General features: G+C 40.3%; 1 protein-coding gene and 1 long non-coding RNA gene across 4 annotated transcripts in view; one reads left to right on the top strand and one right to left on the bottom strand.

The window, feature by feature from the left end:
• Positions 1-459: 459 nt before the first annotated feature.
• On the bottom strand, positions 460-2,952 carry LOC143853844 (uncharacterized). The gene is made up of 3 exons (XR_013237295.1): positions 2,853-2,952; positions 2,630-2,766; positions 460-1,239 (listed from the first exon to the last, which is right to left on the bottom strand). It is a non-coding gene; the product is annotated as an uncharacterized LOC143853844 (long non-coding RNA).
• Positions 2,953-6,411: 3,459 nt separating this feature from the next.
• The window catches only part of LOC143853821 (uncharacterized), a 34,615-nt gene continuing 17,830 nt past the window's right edge, over positions 6,412-23,196 (top strand). Inside the window, exons 1-3 of one of the 3 annotated variants that reach the window (XM_077363547.1) lie at positions 6,412-6,787; positions 17,127-17,254; positions 17,599-17,702. In XM_077363547.1, the coding sequence (XP_077219662.1) occupies positions 6,675-6,787; positions 17,127-17,254; positions 17,599-17,702 (345 nt within the window). In that variant the 5' untranslated portion in view covers positions 6,412-6,674. The remainder of the gene's footprint in view (positions 6,788-17,126; positions 17,255-17,598; positions 17,703-23,196) is intronic. The other 2 variants (XM_077363543.1, XM_077363538.1) reach the window with 2 other exon arrangements.

Raw genomic sequence — 23,196 nt, 5'->3', positions numbered from 1 at the left:
ACTTCATCTATTTGATGATCCTGATGAGGAGTACGAACACCTCAATCACGCCCACGATTGCCTGACATGATAGTCGCCTCTTCACATCGAATGCCACTAACAACCTTGGTATGATACCAAATTAGTGCCGGTAGAAGAAAGAAATTGGAAAACCCAAAAACTCAAATAGATGTTTCCCATTTTTGATATATGGCTATCACAAAACCATATCAGAAACAAAAGAAAAGGAAGGCTCGCGGCCTATTTTTTTCACAAAACGTGAAATTCAAGTTTATTAAACTCCAAACATCAAAAGAAGTCCCCCTCACAATTTCTTTTCTTCTCTTTATACATAGTATGAAACCCAATTAAAAAGAATCCTAAGTACAAATTTCCTAACAACTTATCTAAATAAAGAAAACAAGAGAAACTAAGGTAAGTAATCTTCTAAATAAGAAGGTTTTTTTTATAACCCTCTTCTACTTGTTTTTAGGATCGGAATTCTCCTAGTCAAAGTATGTCAGTTAGCGAATATAATCTCTAAGAGATTTCAGTCTCCTAATAAGTCTTCAAGCCTTGATTTTCGGAGTGATAATCTCCACACTGGCCTAGGATGCGTTTGCATCACAAAACCTCTGCTAAATGCCTTTTGCGATGGACCCCAAGTTTGGGGGTTAAAATCGGCATCCCTTTTAGATGACAACACGTGGCAGGGGCACGCCAAACGCTCCACACGAACTTACCTTCCGCCTCCTTGCAAGGCCGTACTCCACGAGCATCTCCACCACCTCATCAGTATGTGCCACTCAACAGCCAAGGAAGGCAAAGAACCTTCCGACCACTGCTTGTCTCCACACATGCAATGACAGAGATCGTGCCCCACGCCCTAGAGGCCCAATTAGGCCCCGGAAGGAGGACGATGCATGGTATATTGTCATCATTAGCCCTCCACCGATGAGGTCGCGGCATGTTGCCATCACACCAAACCACGGTGTAAGAGAACCCCTTCATAAAATAGCCCCGACGCTCAAAGGTACTCATCTGAATCTTTAGAATCTTAATCATCTTCATCTTCAACCTCTAAACTCTCTGTTCACTGATCGCTTTGTTTTGCTGTTGTGCTTATTTCCGACTTGAGCATCGTAGTGACTTCCCGGAACCACAGCTCTAGGACCCCTAACTTGTTTTCTATGAGTGTTGATCATCAAGTTGGAACTCTACCAGCCCTTTGATCGAGGGACCAGATTTCGGCATCATCACCTAGCAAATCCCAATCATAAAATATCATTATCTTTAAGATAAAAAAAATGTAAAAGGACATATGCCTAACTCTTTGATATTTGTAGATGAAGAGGCATGGAAATGGGAGGTCTAGGAGGGTACTAAGGCACGTTTGGCTACCATGAATTGGTTTTCATGATAAATAGGTGTCTCCAAGTGGAGATGAGCGTGAAGTGGCTAAAAATCAGGAAACAAAAAACAGGAAACTAGTGACTCTGGTGATGAGGAGTGGCAAAAAAATTAGGAAACAGTTGATCGAATTTTGAGTAGAGATGTTTGTATCCGGATTTTTAGCCACTTGTACCACTTGGAGACTCTAGTTTCATAGTATTTTGTTTCCTAATTTTTAGCCACTTCACCCTCATCTCCACTTGGAGACATTGATTTATCATGAAAACCAATTCATGGCAGTCAAAAGTGCCCTTAGTGTATTAACCCTCTTGGGGGTATTTTGTTATTTATAAAAATATATCTAGGTTGGAAAGTTGGCATGATAAACACGTTTAATACTTCTAAAATGTGATATTGATGTTTTCTCTATAGATGATATTTGTTTTGCTTGGACTGTTTTAAACGGCATATTAAACTAATTCAGTCCTCCAAAATGTGTTTTTTTAAAGGTTGCTTAAAACAGTATTGTGGGGTGCTAGTTCAGGTGTGCGCCTTCAAGGGCCTCTACATCCTCATGGATGGGGATGCATACCACCCTCTATTGGATTGCTGGTATAGGAATTGTGATCCAATTTTCGTCAATGGTGATTCTCTAGGCACTCCACTCCCATTATGGTCGCCATATTACATAGATTCACTGTATCTAGTCTCAACAATACGGGAACTTTTATTAGAACAATATAACCTAAAACTTTTTAAACCTTTTTAGGTAACTAATGGAATAGAAGCTGGTTGTTTTAGGGTCCAATTGCATTATAGGGGGGTTGCAAGCCTTAGCCTCAGCCAAACAACCCTATATGTGCAATTATCCCAACATTGGCTCCTTCCAACTCATATTTCATAACCCTTGTATTAATTAGGGTTATGAGTAGTGTGTTTTTTTAGTTTTATTGTCTAATAAGAAAAGGTGTTTGTAACCCTAAACTGAAATAGTGAACCTAAATTGAAATAGTGAAACTCTTCTCCAATAGGCATAGGTACGCTGCCAAACTGCGTAAATCTTGTGTTATTGTATGTGTGATTGTGTGTTCTTTTTTTTCCTGAAATGGTAAAACATTAAATTAAAAAGAAAGAACAATCAACAACCCGGAGGGGAAAAGGAAAAGAAAAAGAACAAGACAATCAACGTCAAGGGGGAAGAAAATCGAAAAAACTCCAATGCCGCCTTGGATGTTCCATCCCTCGCTGGCCTATCCACCTCATGTTTGCCGATCTTCTAACATGACAGAAAGAAAATGGAAGATCCATCTACTCTATCCATAATATCATCAATTCACTGTGCGAACCGCCAATGATGAGGAAGAGACCCCGATTTTCATCTACCTCCGCATCCTCCTGCATACACAATGCCTTCACAGATTTATTTGACGGAACATATGGAATGAGCTTTGCCTTTCCATACTACTAAGTTACAGCTTTACCTGTGCGGATCTTGTACCTATCCCTGAACCTCCATCTGCACCAGCATGCCTTATCTCTTTTGCTGCTACCTAATTACAGAACATGTTCACCTCCATAAAAAATAGTTTAACATTAAACATTATGCCCTAATCTATATCACTCACTGTGGGTTGGATGGTTAACAATTCCTCATTTATCAGTTGTACATCAACAATGATCTTCAAAATTTTGAACGACTCAAATACATGTCAAAGCTCTATAAACAACTAAGTATCCACAAGTTAACACTACATCAAACAATGATATTTTCTTACCTTGTGACCCCCTTTAGTTCTAAAATATTTTTTGTACAGTTCCTGGTCCGTGGACTTCCCGGCTTTGTATCCCTCCCATCTAAAATACTGTGGCACGGCATTCGCATTGGAGGGAGCTACGAAGCCGGTGTGCTCATAAAACCAGACCTGTGATTTCACGAGCAAGAAGATTATACACTTAATCAAATCTAAAAAATTGATCATCGAATAATCTAATTAAATAGTTCGCAGTGTGGAATAAGTATGCGATCCTAACCTGGTACGCAACTACCACACCGTGAAAATATGTAGTCTTGTGTCCCGCCTCCGTCTTTGCCTTGTTCTCCACTAATATATCATACACCTTATTTCCCCACGAATATTTACAGATCTCACCACCACCACCAAGATAATCACAAAACACAGGCTTGACTCTGTGCTTCGTTGTAACGAATAAGAAAGTCGAAAACAAAAGCAAAATAAGTAGTCGTACACTCTCCTCCACTTTGAGAAGATCGACTACATATTCTTTCAGCCTATCAAATATTACATCAGAATCAATGGAACTATATGAGGCAAATGACTGCCTGAATGGGGTAATTTTAGCCTAACACGATTTAATTGGCTCCCCCTCTATGGGCAATCCAAATATGGCACCCATGTCTAGGGCACTAAATGGTACCAACTGCCCACCAAGTTTAAAGGACTTGGCCGTTGTCTCCCATGTAGGAATCAACTCTTCTAGCAGGGCACGGTTTACAGGCATGTCATCTATTCTCCGAACTAACGTGGAGAAGTCCTCCCCAACACTGCCAGATGCTCCTTCCTTAAGGCTAATTGTTTGTAGTAGTTTTTAAATTTGGTGGCACTGCACCTCGAATCATATGGAACCTGCAAACAAGACGACGTAATTAAGTTCTTCAACTGCAATCAAAATCACACCTAACATAATGACCCAAACCATCTCAACAAATGATAGATTTACTCTTCCTCACTGGCAGGTCAGTGAGGAAGAGTTAAATTTTTACGTGGGAAGGAAACATAATGTAACACAAATTCCCGGTGGCGTTCTTCACCTATTACGTAGTGTACAATACAACTTTTATACGGGTACGCCACCAGAAACGCTACTGAAAATTAATATAACGCCATCGCTATGTAATGATGCCACAGCAGAATCACATAACGACATCGACAAATGAGTACGCCATCGAAAACTCCACCGGAAATGCCAGCGCTATCGAATTTACCTAGTTAATGAGGGAAGGTCGAATCGATAGCGTTACCGAAAACGCCACCGGAAACGCCAGCGATATCGAATGTACCTTGTTAATGAGGAAAGGTCGAATCGGTAGCGCTGTCGAAAATGCCACCGGAAACGCCAGCGCTATCGAATGTACCCTGTTAATGAGGCAAGGTCGAATCGATAGCGCTGCAGGAAACGCCACCAGAAGTGCCAGTGCTCTCGAATGAACCCTGTTAATGAGGTAACGTTGAATTGGTAGCGCTACCGGAAACGCCGACGCTCTCGAATGAACCCTGTTATTGCGGCAAGGTCGAATCGATAGCGCTGCAGGAAATGCCATCGGAAACGGCAACACTCTCAAATGAACCCTATTAATGAGGCAAGGTTGAATCGGTAGGGCTACCGGAAACACCACCGGAAACGCCATCGCTCTCAAATGAACCATGTTACTGCGGCAAGGTTGAATCGATAGCGCTGCAGGAAATGCCACTGGAAACGCCAGCGCTATCGGATGTACCATGTCACAGCAATAAGGTCAAATCGATAGCGCTACAGGAAACGCCAGCGCTATCGAATTTACCTAGTAATGATGAAAGGTCGAATAGATAGCGCTACCGAAAACGCCACCGGAAACGACATCACTATCGAATCTACGAGCTATTTACACAAAATCGAATCGATAGCACCACAGGTATTCTGTTCACGCCACCGGGTAGGTGATAACACCACCGTTATTTTAAGTGTTTTTTCCACATGACCATTTAACCTAGAAAAGGATGTTACTCCGGTGGGGACCCCATTTTTTTCAGATATCATGTTACTTTACAGTTTAACATGAAACATGCAAAAAAATCATTTTCATACCTCTCTGTTCATCCTTACCCGCTTCACTAGTGATTCCACAGGAGGAACCTGTAGAGTTGGTGCAGTTGTTGAGGCCTTCTTGGATCTCTTTGGGCCCATTTTGCCTTTAGATTGTGGGGAGAGGATTTGATGAACGAAGGGAGTTTGATGAACAGATGCAAGGGTGGGTTGAACAAACTATTGAAAGGCAAGGGTTTGAATGAAGAAGATGGTGAATATAGAGAGATGGAAATGGTTGAAATGAGAGGGGAGCGCAAAGGGTGGGACGGTATTGTTTTAAATTTTTAAGTAACGCCAGCGGTATTAGTAAAGGACGCCACCGTTCCTTGTATATGTTCACGTGTTGTTGATCCGACCGTCTATGCATATTGGCGACGGCCAAGATTTAAGTGAACCTAAGGGACTTTTGGTTGAAACGAAAATTTCGAATTCAAACCAAACCAGCTGTCAACAAAGGCCCACCGTTCAGAAAAGTTTATTTACGACGTGTCAAGCATTCTTCCGTTTGCACTTATTTCCAACGGCCAGGATCCAAACGAACCCACGCTTCTGTCGGTTCAAATATACATTCAGACGAACCCAACGAAACCTCGTGCAGTGCGCCAAACGTAAATGGGGTGAGATGCATTAAATACTGGGAGTTTTCCCTCCGAAGAAACTAGTAAAATAATGAAAAAGTTAATGATGAGGACCAACATACGGGAGGTGTCAGAAGGGTATTGGGGTATTTTTCCACCCAATTTTGAAGATTAGCTTTCATCTTTGTTTTAAAAGATGCCCGAAATCCGTAATTTCTCGAAACATCAGCCCCATTACGTACTTTTCACTTTATTTTATTCTATTTGTTCACATTTTATTCCTTTTCTTACCCGATTTTAAGTTTCTTTCTATTTTCTTGTCCGCGTGTTTTTTTGTTCAACCCTCCGTAACCTCTAAAAATAATAAAAATGAAAGCTGGAAGGACGAACGATTGAAAAAGAAAGAATAAAAATAAGAGAGGGCGATGATATCTTCACCCCCTGCAGTAAGCATTCGCCCCTGTTAGCGTTATTTGACGTCAAAAAGCGTTAAAGTTGCCCAATGTTCACGTTATAAGGGAGGCGAATGCGTACTGCAGAGGGGGTCAAAAGATCATCTCCCATAAAATAAAAGGGTATTTTAGTCTTCTTAAATCTTAGTGGGTTGGTAGGTAAAAAGCTTAGCAACTTGTAACCACTGCCTTCCGCCTGAGTCGGCCGAGGCGTTTAATATATTCTTTTCCTACCCCCTTGTTTTACCCTCTCCGCCCCCACTTTTTCTCTCTCTCATATCCTCAGCAATCAACAACTCCATCATTTCTGACATTTTTCTCAAATCTCCCTTTCTAAATCTCTTCTCTCCGATCTCAAAACCCTAACTTTTCTGTCTAGGGTTTGGGCGGAGAAGAAGAAGAAAAAGCCATGGTTTTCTACTTCAAGGCCCGCTCAGAGGCTGGAGACTACACAATTTTCATGGGCTTAGACAAGCACGAGAATGAGGAGCTCATCAGATATGGTTTTCCAGAAGATATCTGGTATTTTTCATTATATTCCGTGCTTTGTGCGCTGTTATTTATCAAATTCGCAATCGATTTGCATTTTTTTTTCAGTTTGGTCGTTGATTTTTTGTAGCTGTTCGAATTCATGTCTTAGTTTTTGAGTTTGTTGTGTAGAATTCTCGATTTTGCTGCCAAGTTCATTAGTTTTCACTATTTCTTGTATATTTTGTTGGTTATTGTGATAATTTTCATTCCAATTCAATTATATTTTCTGAATTCATGATGAAATCTGCAGTTTATTTGTAGAAATTTGCAGTTCATTAGTTATTGTGTACATTACATTTTTTTTCTTTTTAACTCCATGTAGATTCCTATTCAATGGCCCTATGTTTCGTGTTGTTTTATTTATTTATTTTTTTACACTTTGTAATGAGATGGCTTAATTTCCAGTCTCTCTCTCTCTCTCACTCTCAATGTAAGCATCAAAAGCCATATCTTTTCTTCTCAATCATTTATTTTTATTTTGATTTCTGATTCCTTCAGTAGATTTCCCTTTGGAAGTGTCATGCCCAACTGTCCTTTATTTCTTCTACCTCTACAGAATCTCTTAGTCCCATGCGCCCAGGAAAGGCTAATCTTTTTTTTTTTTGAACGCCCAGGAAAGGCCAATCTTGTCACGCCACAATGATCCCTGATAATATCTCCAATGATTGAATGTTCAAGAGTGCCGAAACTTGATCCATCAAAGTTTATCTTAGTGCTCTAGTTTCCTTTTTAATTGGGAAACCCTCATTTTAGAACTTGTATTTTATTATTTCATCATCTATTGCCATACCTTTCCCTTTTGATCTTCATATTGTAGACACCCCATTTTGACCGTGCCCTGAACCTTCCAATTTTGTGTAAAACCCCATCAAATGATTGAACTAGGGTCTCAAAATTCACCCTAAGCTAGGGTAGGATCCTACCAAGGTCCCTGTAAAATTTCGTCGAATTCCGAGCGCGTTTGCCTAGCGAACAATCCGAAAAAGTGTCCGCAGTGTAACAGGAAAAGGGGGGCGAATTATCCTGGATGGTGTCGAGCCTAAGCCGAATAGGACAAAAAATGCGGGCGCGCCTTATCAAAAATCCGCGCGCCCATCAATTGGTGTTGTCGATATCAATCCCCCAAATTTCTCTATAAATATGAATTTAGGTCTTTTTCTAAAAAAAAAAAAGAGGAAATCCGTGAGAAAAGAAGAGAGGGAAGCTCTGCAATCTCGACGCCATACCTTTTCCGATCATTCTCTGGTTTAGCTCCGGCCAGGTCCGATCAAGAAATTTCTTCTTATTTTTTCTCTCTAATTCTCGTGTGAATCTATTGATTTTTCTTTCAAAACCCCAGATCATTCTCCATATTTTCTGGACATTTTCTCCGATCGCACCTCCGGCCAAAATCCGGTCATTCCTCTGGTTAGCCATACTCTTAGCTTCTTCTTCAGACTATTTTTCTCCATTTATAAGCTATTTCATCATTAGTTTCTTCCTTTGCTTCATTCGAACCCTAAGAACTTTTAGATCTGAGAAATCAAAAAGGGGATCTAAGGTTTTTTGTAAGCAGAGAGAGAGAGAGAAAGGGAAAAGAGAGTGATGTTAGGATTTCATTTTCATTTCTCCGATCATCTTCCCCGGTGACCTCGTCGGAGCTCCGGCCGAGATCTGATCTTTCTTCAACCGACACCCTAACCCTCTGTGTCATCTTCTCCGGTCAAGCTCCGATTGAGCTCCGGCAAAACTCCGGTCAGATCTGGTGGATTCTGGTTAGAAGACATGTGTTCTCTTTGCTGTTTGTTATCATCTCAGAGCTTCGGATTCTGGTTTAGGCCCAAATCGATCGGATCATTGTCATTGAACAGGTAAGTTAGCTCTAATTTCTTTGATCTTCATTTTTATTTTATTTTATTTTTTTTAATTTTGTGCTATCTCAGTGGTAGATAAAGGAATTGATCTCATTGTTATAATGTTTAAACTCTGAATTCCTTCAGGAAAAATGCTTGAATGTGTATTGGATGATGCATGATTTTTTTTTTTTAAAGAGAGAGTGAAGAGGACAGGGTTTTAGTCTTGTTAAATTGCGAGGTGCACAATTGGGCCATTTGAACAACATATCTGTTATAATTGATTGCTTTCTTGATATTTTTTACTCTTTCCTTTGCATAGAATCTATGCTATGTGCTTCATTTAAGATATTTTATGCTTCAGTTAAAGAATATTATGAAAGGGAATTTATGGTTGCAATTTTTGGAATTGAGCCATGAATCTGTGGTTGTTTAGGAGTTAAAATTGTTGATTTGTAGTAGCAGGAGTGATTGAAGGAAGTATAAAATTAGATTTATTCGGCATGCTAGTTTAATTTACCTTGAAATAGAAGGTACCAGCACATGCATGTCTTTTATGTTTGTATGCTCAAAGCTTGACGCTCTTATAGCTTGCAAAATTCTTTTACGGGAGTTGTCATTACATTCAAAAGACGAGAGAGGTTGTGAGAATACCAAAATATAGTTGTGCTGATACAATTTCTTTGGTCCTTTCCATGTTTAAATGTCTGTATACTAGGGGTTTTATCTCTCTAGTGGTTTATAAGAGTCTTTTGTGAGGATTCCAATTGCAGTCAGAAGACAGAATAGGTTGTGGAAATATTAAGAGCGTGGTTGTGAGGATGCCCGTCTATACTCGAATGCCGACACTATTGTGCTTTAATAAAGAAAATAAGTCATGCTAAGACTATAGTCATAATTTTAAACTCCATAATAATGCATATAAATGACCAGATTCTTTTCGTTTTCTCTAATCCTTATGAGAAATTTCCAAAATAGCATTTCTCTCTTTCAAATTATTGATGTCCCTATATGAGGGTTAAATCTTAGTCTTTCAATATTTATTTGTTATACGAAGTTTAGTTGGAGTCCAGTGTCAATTTCAGTTAGTCTCTCAATATTTGTCTGTTAAATTCAGTGAAAAAAAATTAAAATTAGCAAGTGTGAGATAGTGTATCGGAAGTGCTTAAGTCATTAGCTTTCTAATTGATTGCCAATAGTTTTGAGACTTGGATTTAAGATGATAGATTGGCCTGCATTGACTCCTGTTGTTTTGCTTTACTCTTGTAGATTTTAGTAGATGTGATTAAACTGTGCATTATGTGATGTAATAATGTGGACTTAGTCTTTGATTTTAGTTCCCTTTTGGTTATATAACTCTTTGTGTGATTATTTACATAATGAAAATTTTGGCCTAGGCTCATTTACACTGTGATTCATTCTTTTGGAATTTAATTTTACATATCTTGAGAGTAAAAGGTTAAAGTCTATGTTCATCGTAAGGGCGATGAAGGCGTTAGCCCAAGCCCATTCTTTTAGAGAGACTTACCTAGCTATGGTAGTACTCTTTTCATTCTCTTTCCTTATATAGAGAGTTTCTGGTCTTTTAGATATCCTTCTTAGTCATTTGTCTTTCCTTGCATATCATTGCAAGGGCGATGAAGGCGCCAGCCTGAGCCCATCATTAGGGGACTTGCTCAGTCCAAGTAGCACTCCCCTCTTCTTTTCAAAAGACTTGACCAGTCTTTTATATGTGTATCCCCTAGATATCAGAAACCCATTCATTGCAAGGGCAATGAAAGAGCTTTTTTTAAGAGACAGGCCGTGTCTCATTTATCCTACTGATCATCATCGTTTTAGGGAGACAAGCTATGTCTCACGAAAACATAATCAAATCCTTTGGAGACAAGCTTTGTCTCATTAGCGAGTCATACATAGGAGACAATCAAAGTCTCAAATAGAACACCTCCTTTAGGTTAAGGACCGACTTGGTCTGTTAAAAACCGTATCCTTCTTATCATTGCAAGGGCAATGGAGCCCATCTCTGTGTTTAGGAGACTTGCCTAGTCTCACTAGCACCCTTCTTATCTCCTCTTCTTTTAGGAGACTAGCCTAGTCTCGTTAGCACCTCCCCTCTTAGGGTTGTGCATTAGGAGTCAGTCCTTTCGTATAGGAGTCAGTCCTTTAGCATAGGATGTCTGTCCTTAGCCAGAGAGTCAGTCTTTCAAGAGTCTGTTCTATCATCATAGGGGTTAGGATTCTGTCCAACCTCTCATCAAATCATGTGTTTTTCTATCCGCTCCTGCAAGGTATAGGATACTGTCCAACCCTTGCAGAGTTGTTATTCTGTTTTTTCCCCCCCGCAAAGCATAGGATGCTGTCCAACCTTTGCGGGATATTCAGGAGTCTATCCTCCCCTTATGATGATAGGATTTTGTCCTCTGGTGTCAAAAACTCAAAAAACATTCAGAAATTTCAAAAACATCAAAATATCTGAAAAATCCAAAAATCTCAAAAATCTTGAGTCATTAGGAGAGTAGTTAGGAATTCTGTTCCGAACTACGTTGGCTTGATCCCTTTCCACGGGGTACGTAGTGCAGCTTGGGATTCATATCCCAAGTCCAGCCAAACCTTTAAAAACAAAAACATTTTAAATCCTCCAAAAATACAAAAATTCTTCAAAACATTTTCAAAAAGATCTTCCCCTAGAGTTAGGAGTATGTTCTAGTTGTTTAGGGTGTTTTAGAATTAGGAGTCTGTCTTGTTTTGTATTGATATGGTGTGTCCTGTCGTGTGAGTGTCCCTAGAGTTAGGAGGCCTCGAGTTGATCGCTTAGTTGAACCGATGGCTAGACTAGGAAGCATATAGGCAGCCCATAGTTTTCCTTAGGATGCACAGCCTAGTTACACATAGGATGTAGGGCCCTGTGGGACCCGATCCCGCGAGAGGGGCGTGGTGGCGCGAGAGCCGCCACGCACTCTCCCTTGGTCTCTCGTACCCACGCGATTGGCGTGTGCCTTTTATTATTGATTTTAATTCGTCTTTTATGTGAACTTGGGATCACTAAGGCAATCCGAATTCCACACAAAAGAGACTAACAGAGTCGCCACCTAGATGTGGGATCTAGGACCCATAATTAACCAGAAATCTAGACTCGCTACCTGGTTACAAGAATGGAAGGTATGGGGATTTATCCACCACATGCACCATTCCTGCCCGATAATCGGTCTTCAATTCCAAAAGTTAACTCTTTTAAATTCATTTTAAATGGCTCATTCAACTCTCTGTTAATGTGCTATCTATGTGACATGCATCCTACGATCTAATTTCAATGTGAATCCTAAATGTGTATCTTGATTTCTTAATTGGTTTGGATTCAATCTAAGTGAAAGTTCTCCTAAAATTCTAATTTCATGGAAAATCCTAAGTGATTTGATTGTTTCAACAGTTTTAAAAGTGATTAGCCCGAGTCTTCAGATGGTCTGGTATTCATCCAAAGAAGCCTACGTATCCCCGCCTCCACGAGAATCAAGGCAACGTAGTTCTTCGCGCCTATTCTAAGCTATGATGCCTAAGACACCTAGCCCTCTATCCTAAACTCGATCTAAAAGACCGGACCAATTATTAAAGTTTATTGTACGATTATTTAAATTCCAGTGAATTGTGAATTTTAGGACACCCTATATGCCCTAACTAAATGCAGATTAGCCCTAGGCTAATGCAGGTGATTCTTACAACCTATATGTGACTAGGCTGTATTTCCTAAGGAAAACCAAGGGTGGACTAGCGTATCCTACTCTAGTCATCACTCGGCGATGTGGATCGCCGACTGACCGGACGGAGGCGCTCCTATAACTCTAGGACAGACCCCTAACTCTGAAACAAACAAACAAACAATCAAACAACCTATCAAAAGAAAAACCCTAACTTAGGTTGTCCCCAGCAGAGTCGCCAATCGCGTGGGTACGAGAGACCAAGGGAGAGTGCGTGGCGGCTCTCGCGCCACCACGCCCCTCTCGCGGGATCGGGTCCCACAGGCCCACCTGCATTAGCTTAAGGCTAATCAACCTGCATTAGTTAGGGCATATAGAGAGTCCTAAAAATTACAATTCACTTGAATTTAAACAATTGTATAAAAAGCTTTAAAAAATCAGTCGAGTCTAGTGGATCGAGTCTAGGATAGCGGTTCTAGATGGTTAGGCATCGTAGTTTAGAATAGGTCATCGAACTACGTTGACTCCGATTCTTCCCGAGGCCGGGATACGTAGAGCAGCTGGGATGGACGGCCATCTTGGTCCGAGTCAAGTCGCATTAGAGTTTTAGGATTCATCTTGTCCAGTCATATATAGAGTTGATTTGTGTTGTATGTTTTGCTGTGTTTTCTTACTTTCAAGTACAGATCCTATACCTTTAGCTGTAGCATGCATGTGTTTGCACACCAGAACTCAGACACCAATTAGGTATGACACTCATAACCTAGCTATTATTAGGCGACACTTCTTTTCTATGTGTGCTTATTATTCATCTCTGACATGCATGATTAGATAGACGTCTTCTCGGAGATATGTGTTCCCATTTCGTATGATTTTCGCCCAAACTCTTCAAAATCATTAAGTAAATGGCATAAGAGACCAGGTGTTTGCACTTGGGCGGATGCGGTGCTCTTTGGACCTTCCGAATTCATAACTAGGCACGAACCTTCTTTTATATCTCTGGTTATCCATTGCAACAGAGCATAGTATGGGATCCTTGGCCCACTTCCTTGGATAGCGACTCTTCTTTGTTTAAGGTACGCCTCGAATCTGGGCTAGTCCTCGAATCGAGAGGTATCTCACCTTTGTATCGCCACTCATGCTGTGAGGGGCATTTCTTTCAAGAGTTCCTTGGTAGAGCTCTTCATTCACGTGGATGATCCTGAGACTGTTAGCGCGTGGGGCACGTCCCCCGCCGCCCCTCTCGGATCGGGGACCACACATATTTATTTATTTTTCATTTTGAATTCATGTGTTTCTTACATTTTTAATTTTGTGGCCTCAACCTTTCATTTGCTATGTCAATCGACATATCTCTTGTCCTGATTTCGAGTTTGTTTTTTTTGTTTTTGTTTTTTGCGTGTGTGTGGAAAGAAATTTCAGTTTCCTGTTTTTGTTTCTAGTTTTCTCTCTTTCTCTCTCTTTGATTTCACAATCAAATTCCATTTTCCCATTTCTATTCCAATAGCCTTAATCTTCTTGCACCCACATATTATTTGTTTTGCAGGTTTTTACTATGTGATCATGAATCTTAGATTTCCATTTTGTTTCGTGTACTTTTTTCTGCCATGCTCTAATATCTATTTTTTTATTATTTCTTTAGTTCCTTGCTCTGGGGTAGATATGGGCATTTGGGTTTGTGACAGTTAAGGCATGTTCGTAGTTCCTTTAGTGCTCCCACTTCTATGGGAGCTAAAATTTCCTTATTATAAGATGCGCTGATGTAGGATAGGCAAAATAATAGAAGAAATTGTAAGGATATTGTGAAATTATGTGTCTTGAAGGAATTTATTTAGAAACCAGCAGGAATTAGCCTAAAGGATGGACTGTTCGATGGAAAGATTGATATTTTTTTTGATAATTTGATAGCCGATTTTATTGAAAAAAAGACCGAGGTGGTCAAGATACGAAGAAGATAAGAAGAAACAAAAATTAATAACAAGAGAAAAAGAGAGGAGGGCTATGGGGGGAGTGAATCGAAAAGTGCTAGCTCATCCTTGGACACTCCCTTCCTAGCAAGACGGTCGACCACTTGGTTAGCGCAGCGCCGAACTTGATGAAAGGACCAAGAAGATCTATCCATCCAATCCAACATCTTGTTGAGAAGGTGGTCAAAACGGCATGGAGGAGTTTGAGATTTCTTGAGCTATCTTATGACATTCAAAGAGTCTCCTTTAACAAGAACATTATGCACCCCGTCTCTAGCTAACAACTTCAACCCTTGATGGACTGCTTTCACTTCAGCCTCCGTGGCACCGGCAACTCCAATAGGGCCAGCGAAAAACCTCAACACCTCTCCTCCACTATTCCTTAAAATCCCTCCTATTATGGCCGGGCCCGGGTTACCCAAACTCGATCCATCAAAATTAAATTTCACAAAGTTCTGCGCTAGGGTACCCATTCTTGGATCGGTTTTTGGATTAAGATTGACAATCCACACACTTTTCTTCATCCAGCCCATAGGTCATTGGCTTAACTGATTTAAAGAAACAAGATAATTTCGAGGATGCAAATGTAATTAAATGACACTTATTCCGAACAACAAGGAAAAACTTGCAGATCTAAAAGATAGGAAGAAACACAGTGACATCAACCTTCACGAGGTTTTAGAAAGGAAGCCATACGAAGATAAAACAGGCCCAAAGGTTCTAAAGAACAAAAACAAGCAAAACTGATGATGAAAGATTAACCCTAAAGTAAGAAAGCACAAGATTAAACTCTGAATAAAGAACTCAGTTAGATAAAAGATAGATTGTTATAAAGAATCCGTGTTGGTTCCTCAGGAATCTACCTAAGGATGAACTGCCCCAAATAAATAGAATCCCCATTGAACTCTAGGAATCCACCTAGAGGGGTTTTTTCTTGATCAATGGAATCCGCCATTGATTGACATCATGTCATCATGATCCACAAAGCACAAGAAGACGGCAAAGCTCTCAAAGTTTAATAATAAATTTATTCTTATTTAATACCATAAGGCTTTACATTATATACACAGTTTCCAGTGACTCGTAGCCTTATACTCCTAACTTAAAATTTATTCTTATTTGATACCATAAGGCTTTACATTATTTTATCAGTCTTCTATGTATCCGATGCTTGGTTTTAATGATCAGTCTTCTATCCACAAAGTCAAGCCGCATGGTTTTAATGATCAGTCTTCTATACACAAAGTCAAGCCGTCATTCGAACTTATATATCTTTGGTTATGCTTTTGCTGAATAATACCACTTATGAAGACTTGGAGGTATTGGTATCTATTATAACATTTCTTAGCAACCTATGTGTAGATAAGGTTCCAATCATTATTTTGGTCAGAGTGCTCAGAGCATCGGTACCACATAGTTTGGTGCAAGAGTAATTTATTGGTTATGCTGTTACTGAATAATACCCCTTATAAAGGCAGACTTATTGGAGCTAATGATATCTACTATAGCGCTTTATAGCAATTAATGCGTACAGAGAGTTTCGATGAGTACTTTGATCAGACTGCTCAGATTAGCCGTATCACTTAGTTTGGTGCCAGAGTAATGAACATGTCATTTACTTCTTGAAGTAGTTTACCTTCATCAAAGAAAAATCTGCACTGCTTTAATAATGCTGTCTCCAATTATACGTGGAGGCCCCCATTGAGCCCGTCTAATCCAGGAGCCTTGTACGGTTTGGCTTCTTTGCTAACATCTTCAATCTCTCCTTTATAGGGAGGCATGCAAAGAATATTTTGGGCTTGGGAATGTTCCTTTGTATATTAAGATCACTAAACTTGGAAAATTCATTATGGATGTGAAATATTCTGGAAATAATTAGGTATCTTGTCTCCAATATGATCTTGATCTTCCCACTTCGTTTCATAGCTTCTAACTAATTCTTGAGTGGTATGTTGGGATGTCCTAGTAGCCAGTGATGCGTAAAAGGAATTATCATTAGAGTGACCTAGGCACAAGCTTTTGTTTTTCCATGATCATCTTTTTTTGCATATTTTTTGTTGCCAGGAAAGAATCCAGTGGGTTTATGTGGATGTTCTTGTGAAGCTCCATTCTTTTAGTGCTTGAGAGATACTTACCCTCCTAATTGAAGATGGAACAGTTCCACTTTTGGGGATATATTATTCCTCACTCGGAATTTTCCTATTTATGACCATATGCCCCAGTTCTCCTTTTCAACTTTTTTTTTTCCGAATCAGCAAGTTCTCCTTTTCAAGTTACCAATCATTCAAGCTCAGACTATTGCTGGTGAATGAAATAATTACATATGCCTGTTCTATTCTTGGTAGTTGTCACCCTCTATCGCGGGCCTTTTGGCACCTAAAAGTTCTTTCATGGTCTTTCGAACTCAGAATCTTGTTGGTGAATGAAATAATTTTTCTTTTTGAATGGCAAGTGAATGAAATAATTACATGTGGATGGAATATTCTTGGTAGCTGTCACCCTCTATTGTGGGCCTTTCACCTAAAAGTTCATCCATGTATGATATTGCTTTTAGGCCTTGCAATTTCTATATCTTAGTGTCTTTCCCTGAATGTCATTTTAATATTACAAGAGATGAGAGGTTTGACTGCAAAAATACAAAATAAATAATACATGAGTTGTATTCTCTTTCTAATTCATTTTTTCTCTTAATGAGGGATCGATCATCTAGACCCTTCTGTGTTTTCTTCTTTTTAAAGTTTTGTTATCCTTTTTAAGATTTTTTTTAAATGCTTTGTACGCCTTTTAGCTGTTAATTCATATGACAAGAACTTACTTGATTGGATGGCTGTTGCTGCAGGTTCCACGTGGATAAAATGTCGTCTGCACATGTTTATGTAAGACTGAATAAAGGTCAGACGATTGATGATATAAGTGAAGGTTTACTAGAAGACTGTGCACAGCTTGTCAAAGCGAACTCCATCCAAGGCAAATTGTCTTTCTTCTTGCTTTTCTGTCCATAGTTTAGCAGTTTAATTCTATGTCATGGCAATGTGATTGTTTATGACATTCACGGTGGCCATAAATAGAATTTTCCAAATGCGATTTCTTAAATAAATATATGCTTCTTATTTGGCTGTAACAGAGCAACATAGGAGCATTGTGAATGGGCAATTAGTTTATGTTTGCTTCATTGAATTAGTACCTATAGCTATTGTTTTTTTTTTCTTGTATAACCTCCTCCTAGTTATTCTATTGACATCAACTCTTATGATGTTTGCAGCTATGTATGTATAGTTGCTGCTTTTTTCTAACATATATTTACGTGGCAGGCAACAAGGTGAATAATATTGATGTTGTTTATACCCCTTGGTACAATTTGAAGAAGACTCCTTCCATGGATGTTGGGCAAGTTGGTTTCCACAATCCTAAGATGGTAAACATTCCATACCCTGTAGTTTCTATCCAGATTTCTGTGTATATATGTTGTTTTACAATCTTCCAGTGGCTTTTTTTAAAAAAATGAATCTTCCAGCCGCTTTATTTCAAGTGAAATCTTTTTTTAGGAGTTATTCTTCAATGCTTCATAGTTCACACAGGCATGCCACACTATCATAACAATCTTTCCTGTATATGTGGGACACGTTTATTTTGATCAAGATCTACTCAACTCAACTCAACTAAGCCTTTGCCCCAAACTAGTTGGGGTCGGCTAATGAATCCTTTAGAAAATTTTCTTGAAGAAGGTTTTCTATAGGATTCATTTCATAGAAGAGTGGCAAAGTTTACGGCCGGCTGCCAACCTGACGCCAACCCTCCTCTTGGGACAGGCTGTGTGTTTTTCACAGCCTGTTTTATTTTGATCAAGATACCTTTCAAAAAAAAAAAAACCATCTATTTTGATCAAGATCATTGATGTAATTTTCCTCCACTGGGATGGGCCATAGCCCAAAAATCATGGTGATCAGACTATTGCAATCCAATCAATGGCCTCAAATTGGTTGGTTGAAAAGAAGTTTAGACAAATCAGCAATGGTCAACGTTGAACCGATAAAATCACAGCAGTTGGTCAGTTAGGATCATCCAGTCGCCTTGGCTTTTGGTTTATGATCTGTCCCCATGGTGACCCACCAAATCAATGGCCCCAATCACCATATTTGTCTGCCACATGTACGGATGAGATGGCACACAAAGCGTAGTGACATTTCCTTCTTTCTCATAGCCTTTATAATTCCTAGTCAGTAATTTTTTTTGAGAGTGATTAGTCAGTAAATTCATTGTAGTTCTTCTCTGTTGCATGATTTGGGCTTCACTGTTAAGAAGCATAAATGAGCTTTGTTTTCTTCTCATATTCTTGGTATCCTTGTTGTGAAGAAGAGAAGGGTGAGTTGGAGTGTGCTCCCCTCACTTATGTATTTATATAAAAGAGAGGACATACAAATGACCACTATGCCCTTAGGCATGTACACAACACGCATACATCTAACGTTCCCCCTCAAGCTGGAATGTAGATTATTCATTCATAGCTTGTTACAAATGTCATTTAGTTTGGTTTTACTCAAGGGCTTAGTGAAGATGTCAGTTAGTTAGTCCACGGATCGAGTGAAGGAAACATGAATCTCGCCTCTATGTATTAACTAGGGAATGAAATGACAATCAACCTCTATGTTCTTGGTTCTCTCATGGAATACATGATTGGTAGCTATATGAATTGCAGCCTTATTGTCACAATCAAGCTGAGCTGGAGAAGATGAAGAGAAACTAATTTCTGATATGAGAGATCGCAACCAAATAAGCTCTCCAATCGTATGAGACATGGCTCTGTGCTATGCTTCGGCATTACACTTGGAAACGATGTTCTGTTTCTTACTCCTCCACGACACTAAATTGCCGCCAACAAAGGTACAATATCCAGTGGTGGATCTCCTATCTACTGGAGATCCTTCCCAATCTGCATCACAAAATCCTTCCAACTTTATATGCCCTTGTTTCTTGAATAGGAGGCTTTTCCCTGGCGCCCCTTTCAAGTAGCGAAGAATCTGAACCACTGCTGCCCACTGTGAAGTACATGGTAAGCTCATATGTTAGCTGACGACGCCAACAACAAATGATATGTCTGGGCGAGTGACCGTAAGATATATGAGCTTACCAACCAACCTCATGCATTTGCCAGGGTCATCTAATAAATCACTTTCTTTTGGAAGAAGTTTCACATTTAGGTCCATGAGAACAGAAGCAGGTTTCACCCCATGATAACATGTCTCCTCAAGAAGATCCAACACTTATTTCATTTGTGAGAGGGAGATGCCTCTAGTGGAATAGGCAACCCCGATGCCAAGAAAATACCTAAGACGCCCAGATCTTTGGTTGAAAATTCTTTCTGTAAGGTCTTCAGTTTCTGTATCTCCACTAAATCACTACCTTTAATGACAATGTCGTCAACGTACACTATTAATAGAACACAACCAGCAGTAGCAGCAGACTGATGACTGAAGACAAAATGATCAACTGCACATCGCTTCATGCCAAAGCGCATGACAACATCACTAAATCTTCCAAACCATGCTCTAGGGGACTGCTTCAGACCATATATAGATTGCTTCAACCGGCACACTGAGGAGTACATCTCCGCCTGAGCAACATACGTAGGTGGTTGCTCCATATAAACCTCCTCGTAAGCTCACTATGAAGAAATGCATTCTTGACATCTAACTGGTGCAGGTGCCACCCTCGGTTAACTGCAAGAGAGATGAAAATCAAACAGAGGGAATCTTGGCGACAAGAGAGAATGTCTCTGTATAATCAACTCCAAAGGTTTGAGTATAACCTTTAGCAACCAGGCACGCCTTAAGGCGCTCAACAGTCTCATCAGGTAAGTGTTTGACGGCATAGACCCATTGGCAACCTACGGGCCGAGCTCAAGGAGGAAGGAGAGCCAAGTCCCGTGTCTGATTGGCCTGAAGGGCCTCCATCTCAAGATCCATAGCCGCACGCCGACCAGGATGATCAACAGCCTCTGGTAAAGACCGCGGCAAAGAGACTGAAGACAAAGAAGACACAAAACTCCGAAACATAGGAGTGAGAGAGTCATATGAAACAACAGATGAGATAGAATGAGCAGTACTATGAGAGCGAGTACGAGAAGCAATGGGAGAATTTGTAGTAACATTGGGAGGAGGAAGGATTTGTACCTGAGAGGTGGTCGTCGTGATCTCCGGCTGAGAGGGCGATGGCGTAGGTGAAGAGTGAGGGGCGACATATTTTAGTCGACACTGATATGTTCATTGGAGCGGGACGAGGAGCCTCTGGTACATGTGCTGAAGAAGAGGGGTCACAGACAAGAACAATCTCAAGAACTTGTAAAGTAGAAGGTGAAGAGGGAGAGCCTACGGAATCTGGAATAATTAGAACAGGAAGAGGAATGTCCGGCTCAAGAACAGTGGGAGGACTCTCCTGAGGTGTGATGAAGTAAGAGTCGGACTCAAAAAAGGTAACATCAGCAGAGACGAACGACCTATATAGGCTAGCCCTTTAACATCGATAACCCTTCTGAGTCCTAGAATAACCGAGAAAGATACATCGTTGCCCGAGGATCCAATTTATCTAGGCCAGGGCCAAGGTTGTGGACAAAGCACACGCAATCAAAGACCCGAGGAGTGAGAGGAAACAGGTCATGATGGGGTGTAACATTGCAAATGGGGAACTGTCATCAAGAACTGAGGAAGGGAGCCGATTGGCGAGAAAGCATGCGGTGAGGATGGCATCACCCCAATAGATCTTAGGAACTCGCATTTGAATGAGAAGAGTGCGAACTCCATCCAGTAAAGATCTCAACTTCCGCTCGGTTACACTGTTTTGTTGGGAGGTGTGAGCACAAGAAGATTGGTGGAGGATGCCATGCGTGGAGAGGAAATCGTGAAAGCCATTAGATGTGGAAAAGTACTCACCAGCATTATCAGTGCGCAAACATTTGATGGTGCAAGCAAATTGATTTGTAATCTCAGCTTGAAAAGTGCGAAAAGTAGAGAAAACCTCAAAGTGATCTTTAAGTAAATAAAGCCAAGTCATACGAGGTAGTTCTCGCATACATTTGAGTGACTTGGCTTTATTTACTTAAAGATCGATCTTTATGAAAAGTAGAGAAAACCTCGGAGCGATCTTATGAAGCAAAATGCTCCCAAGAGAGTGCCATTGCCGCCATCATCAAGTAGTGGATCATTGGGTTGCACGAGTACTATGTTTGTTCCTCCAAGTTTTGATCTAAAGAGGAGGAAGACAAGTGGTCTAAGTGGGAGTGTGAGTGCTATTGAAAAGGCATTCAACACGGCTGCTCGCGATCAACTACATGCCGAGATTGCTCGGATGTTTTACTCTGGTGGCTTGCCATATCACCTAGCAAGGAACCCACACTACGAAAGTTCATTCTCGTTTGCCGCCAATAATGCACTTTTCGGTTATTTGCCTCCGGGATATAATTTGCTAAGGACGACTCTACTACAAAGAGGGAGGGCAAATGTTGATAGGTTGTTGCAACCCCTTAGAGATACATGGAAGGATAAAGGGGTGAGCATTGTTACTGATGGATGGAGCGACTCACAAAGGCGGCCTCTCATTAACTTCATGGCGGTAACCGAGGGTAGGCCCATGTTTCTCTAAGGCGGTAGATTGTTCGAGGGAGATAAAGGACAAACATTTCATTGCCAACTTGTTGAAGGAGGTAATTATGGAGGTTGGGCATGAAAAGGTTGTCCAAGTAATTACCGACAACGTCGCAAATTGCAAGGCGGCCGGACAACCTATTGAGGCGCAATTTCCTTCCATCTTTTGGACCCCATGTGTGGTGCACACCCTCAATCTTGCTTTGAAGAACATATGTGCGGCGAAGAATGTGGAAGCAAATCAAGTTACATATGACGAATGTAGTTGGATCACGGATGTTTTAGGAGATGCTTAGCATCATTAAGAATCTCATAATGAATCATTCAATGAGACTAGTCATATTCAACGAGTTCAACACTTTGAAGTTGCTTTCCGTGGCGGAGACTCGATTTGCGAGTGTTATTGTCATGCTTAAGAGATTGAAACTCTTAAAGCAAGATCTTCAAGCAATGGTTATTAGCGACAAATGGACTTGCTATAGGGAGGATGACGTGGGGAACACGAGATTTGTAAAAGAGAAGGTGTTAGATGATGTATGGTGGGATTCTATCGACTACATACTCGCATTTACATCCCCCATCTATTACATGCTTAGAGAGTGTGACACAGATACGCCTTGCCTTCACTTGGTTTATGATTTGTGGGACACCATGATAGAGAAAGTGAGGGCGGCGATATATAGGAAGGAAAGAAGAAAGAAGAGGAGTCCAAATTTTTTGACGTGGTGCACGAGATTCTTGTTGCTCGTTGGAACAAGAGCAACACTCCTCTTCATTGCTTGGCTCATTCATTGAATCCAACGTTAGGTGACTTTAAATTTATTTGGATTAGTAGCTATCTATGTTTATTTCTAACTTTTGACTTGAAAGTTGAAGCTAAATTAGTTTTTTCTTTCTTAAAGGTATTATAGTGAACAATGGCTTAGTGAGGATTCAAGTCGGGTGCCTCCACCTAAGGATGCAAAAATTTATACCAAGAGGATAAAGTGCTTCAAGAGATACTTCACTAATCCGAGGACCGCACGGGAGCTAATGTGGTGTTCGCCCAATTCTCCATGAAGTCCGGATTATTTAATGATGTTGATTCCATCAATGAACGGTTCACTATCGAGTCTCATGAATGGTGGGCCATCTATGGTACATGTGCCCCTATGCTTCAAAGCATAGCATTGAAGATTCTTATGCAACCTTCATCGTCATATTGTGCCGAGAGGAATTGGAGCACTTACTCTTTTGTGCATTCTCTCAAGAGGAACAAGATAACTCCACAAC

Source organism: Tasmannia lanceolata, unplaced genomic scaffold, assembly GCF_043159265.1.
Source record: "Tasmannia lanceolata isolate RefF3 unplaced genomic scaffold, GAP_Taslan_0.1 ptg000003l, whole genome shotgun sequence".
Classification (NCBI taxonomy): Eukaryota; Viridiplantae; Streptophyta; class Magnoliopsida; order Canellales; family Winteraceae; genus Tasmannia; species Tasmannia lanceolata.
This window is presented reverse-complemented; position numbering and strand designations above follow the sequence as displayed.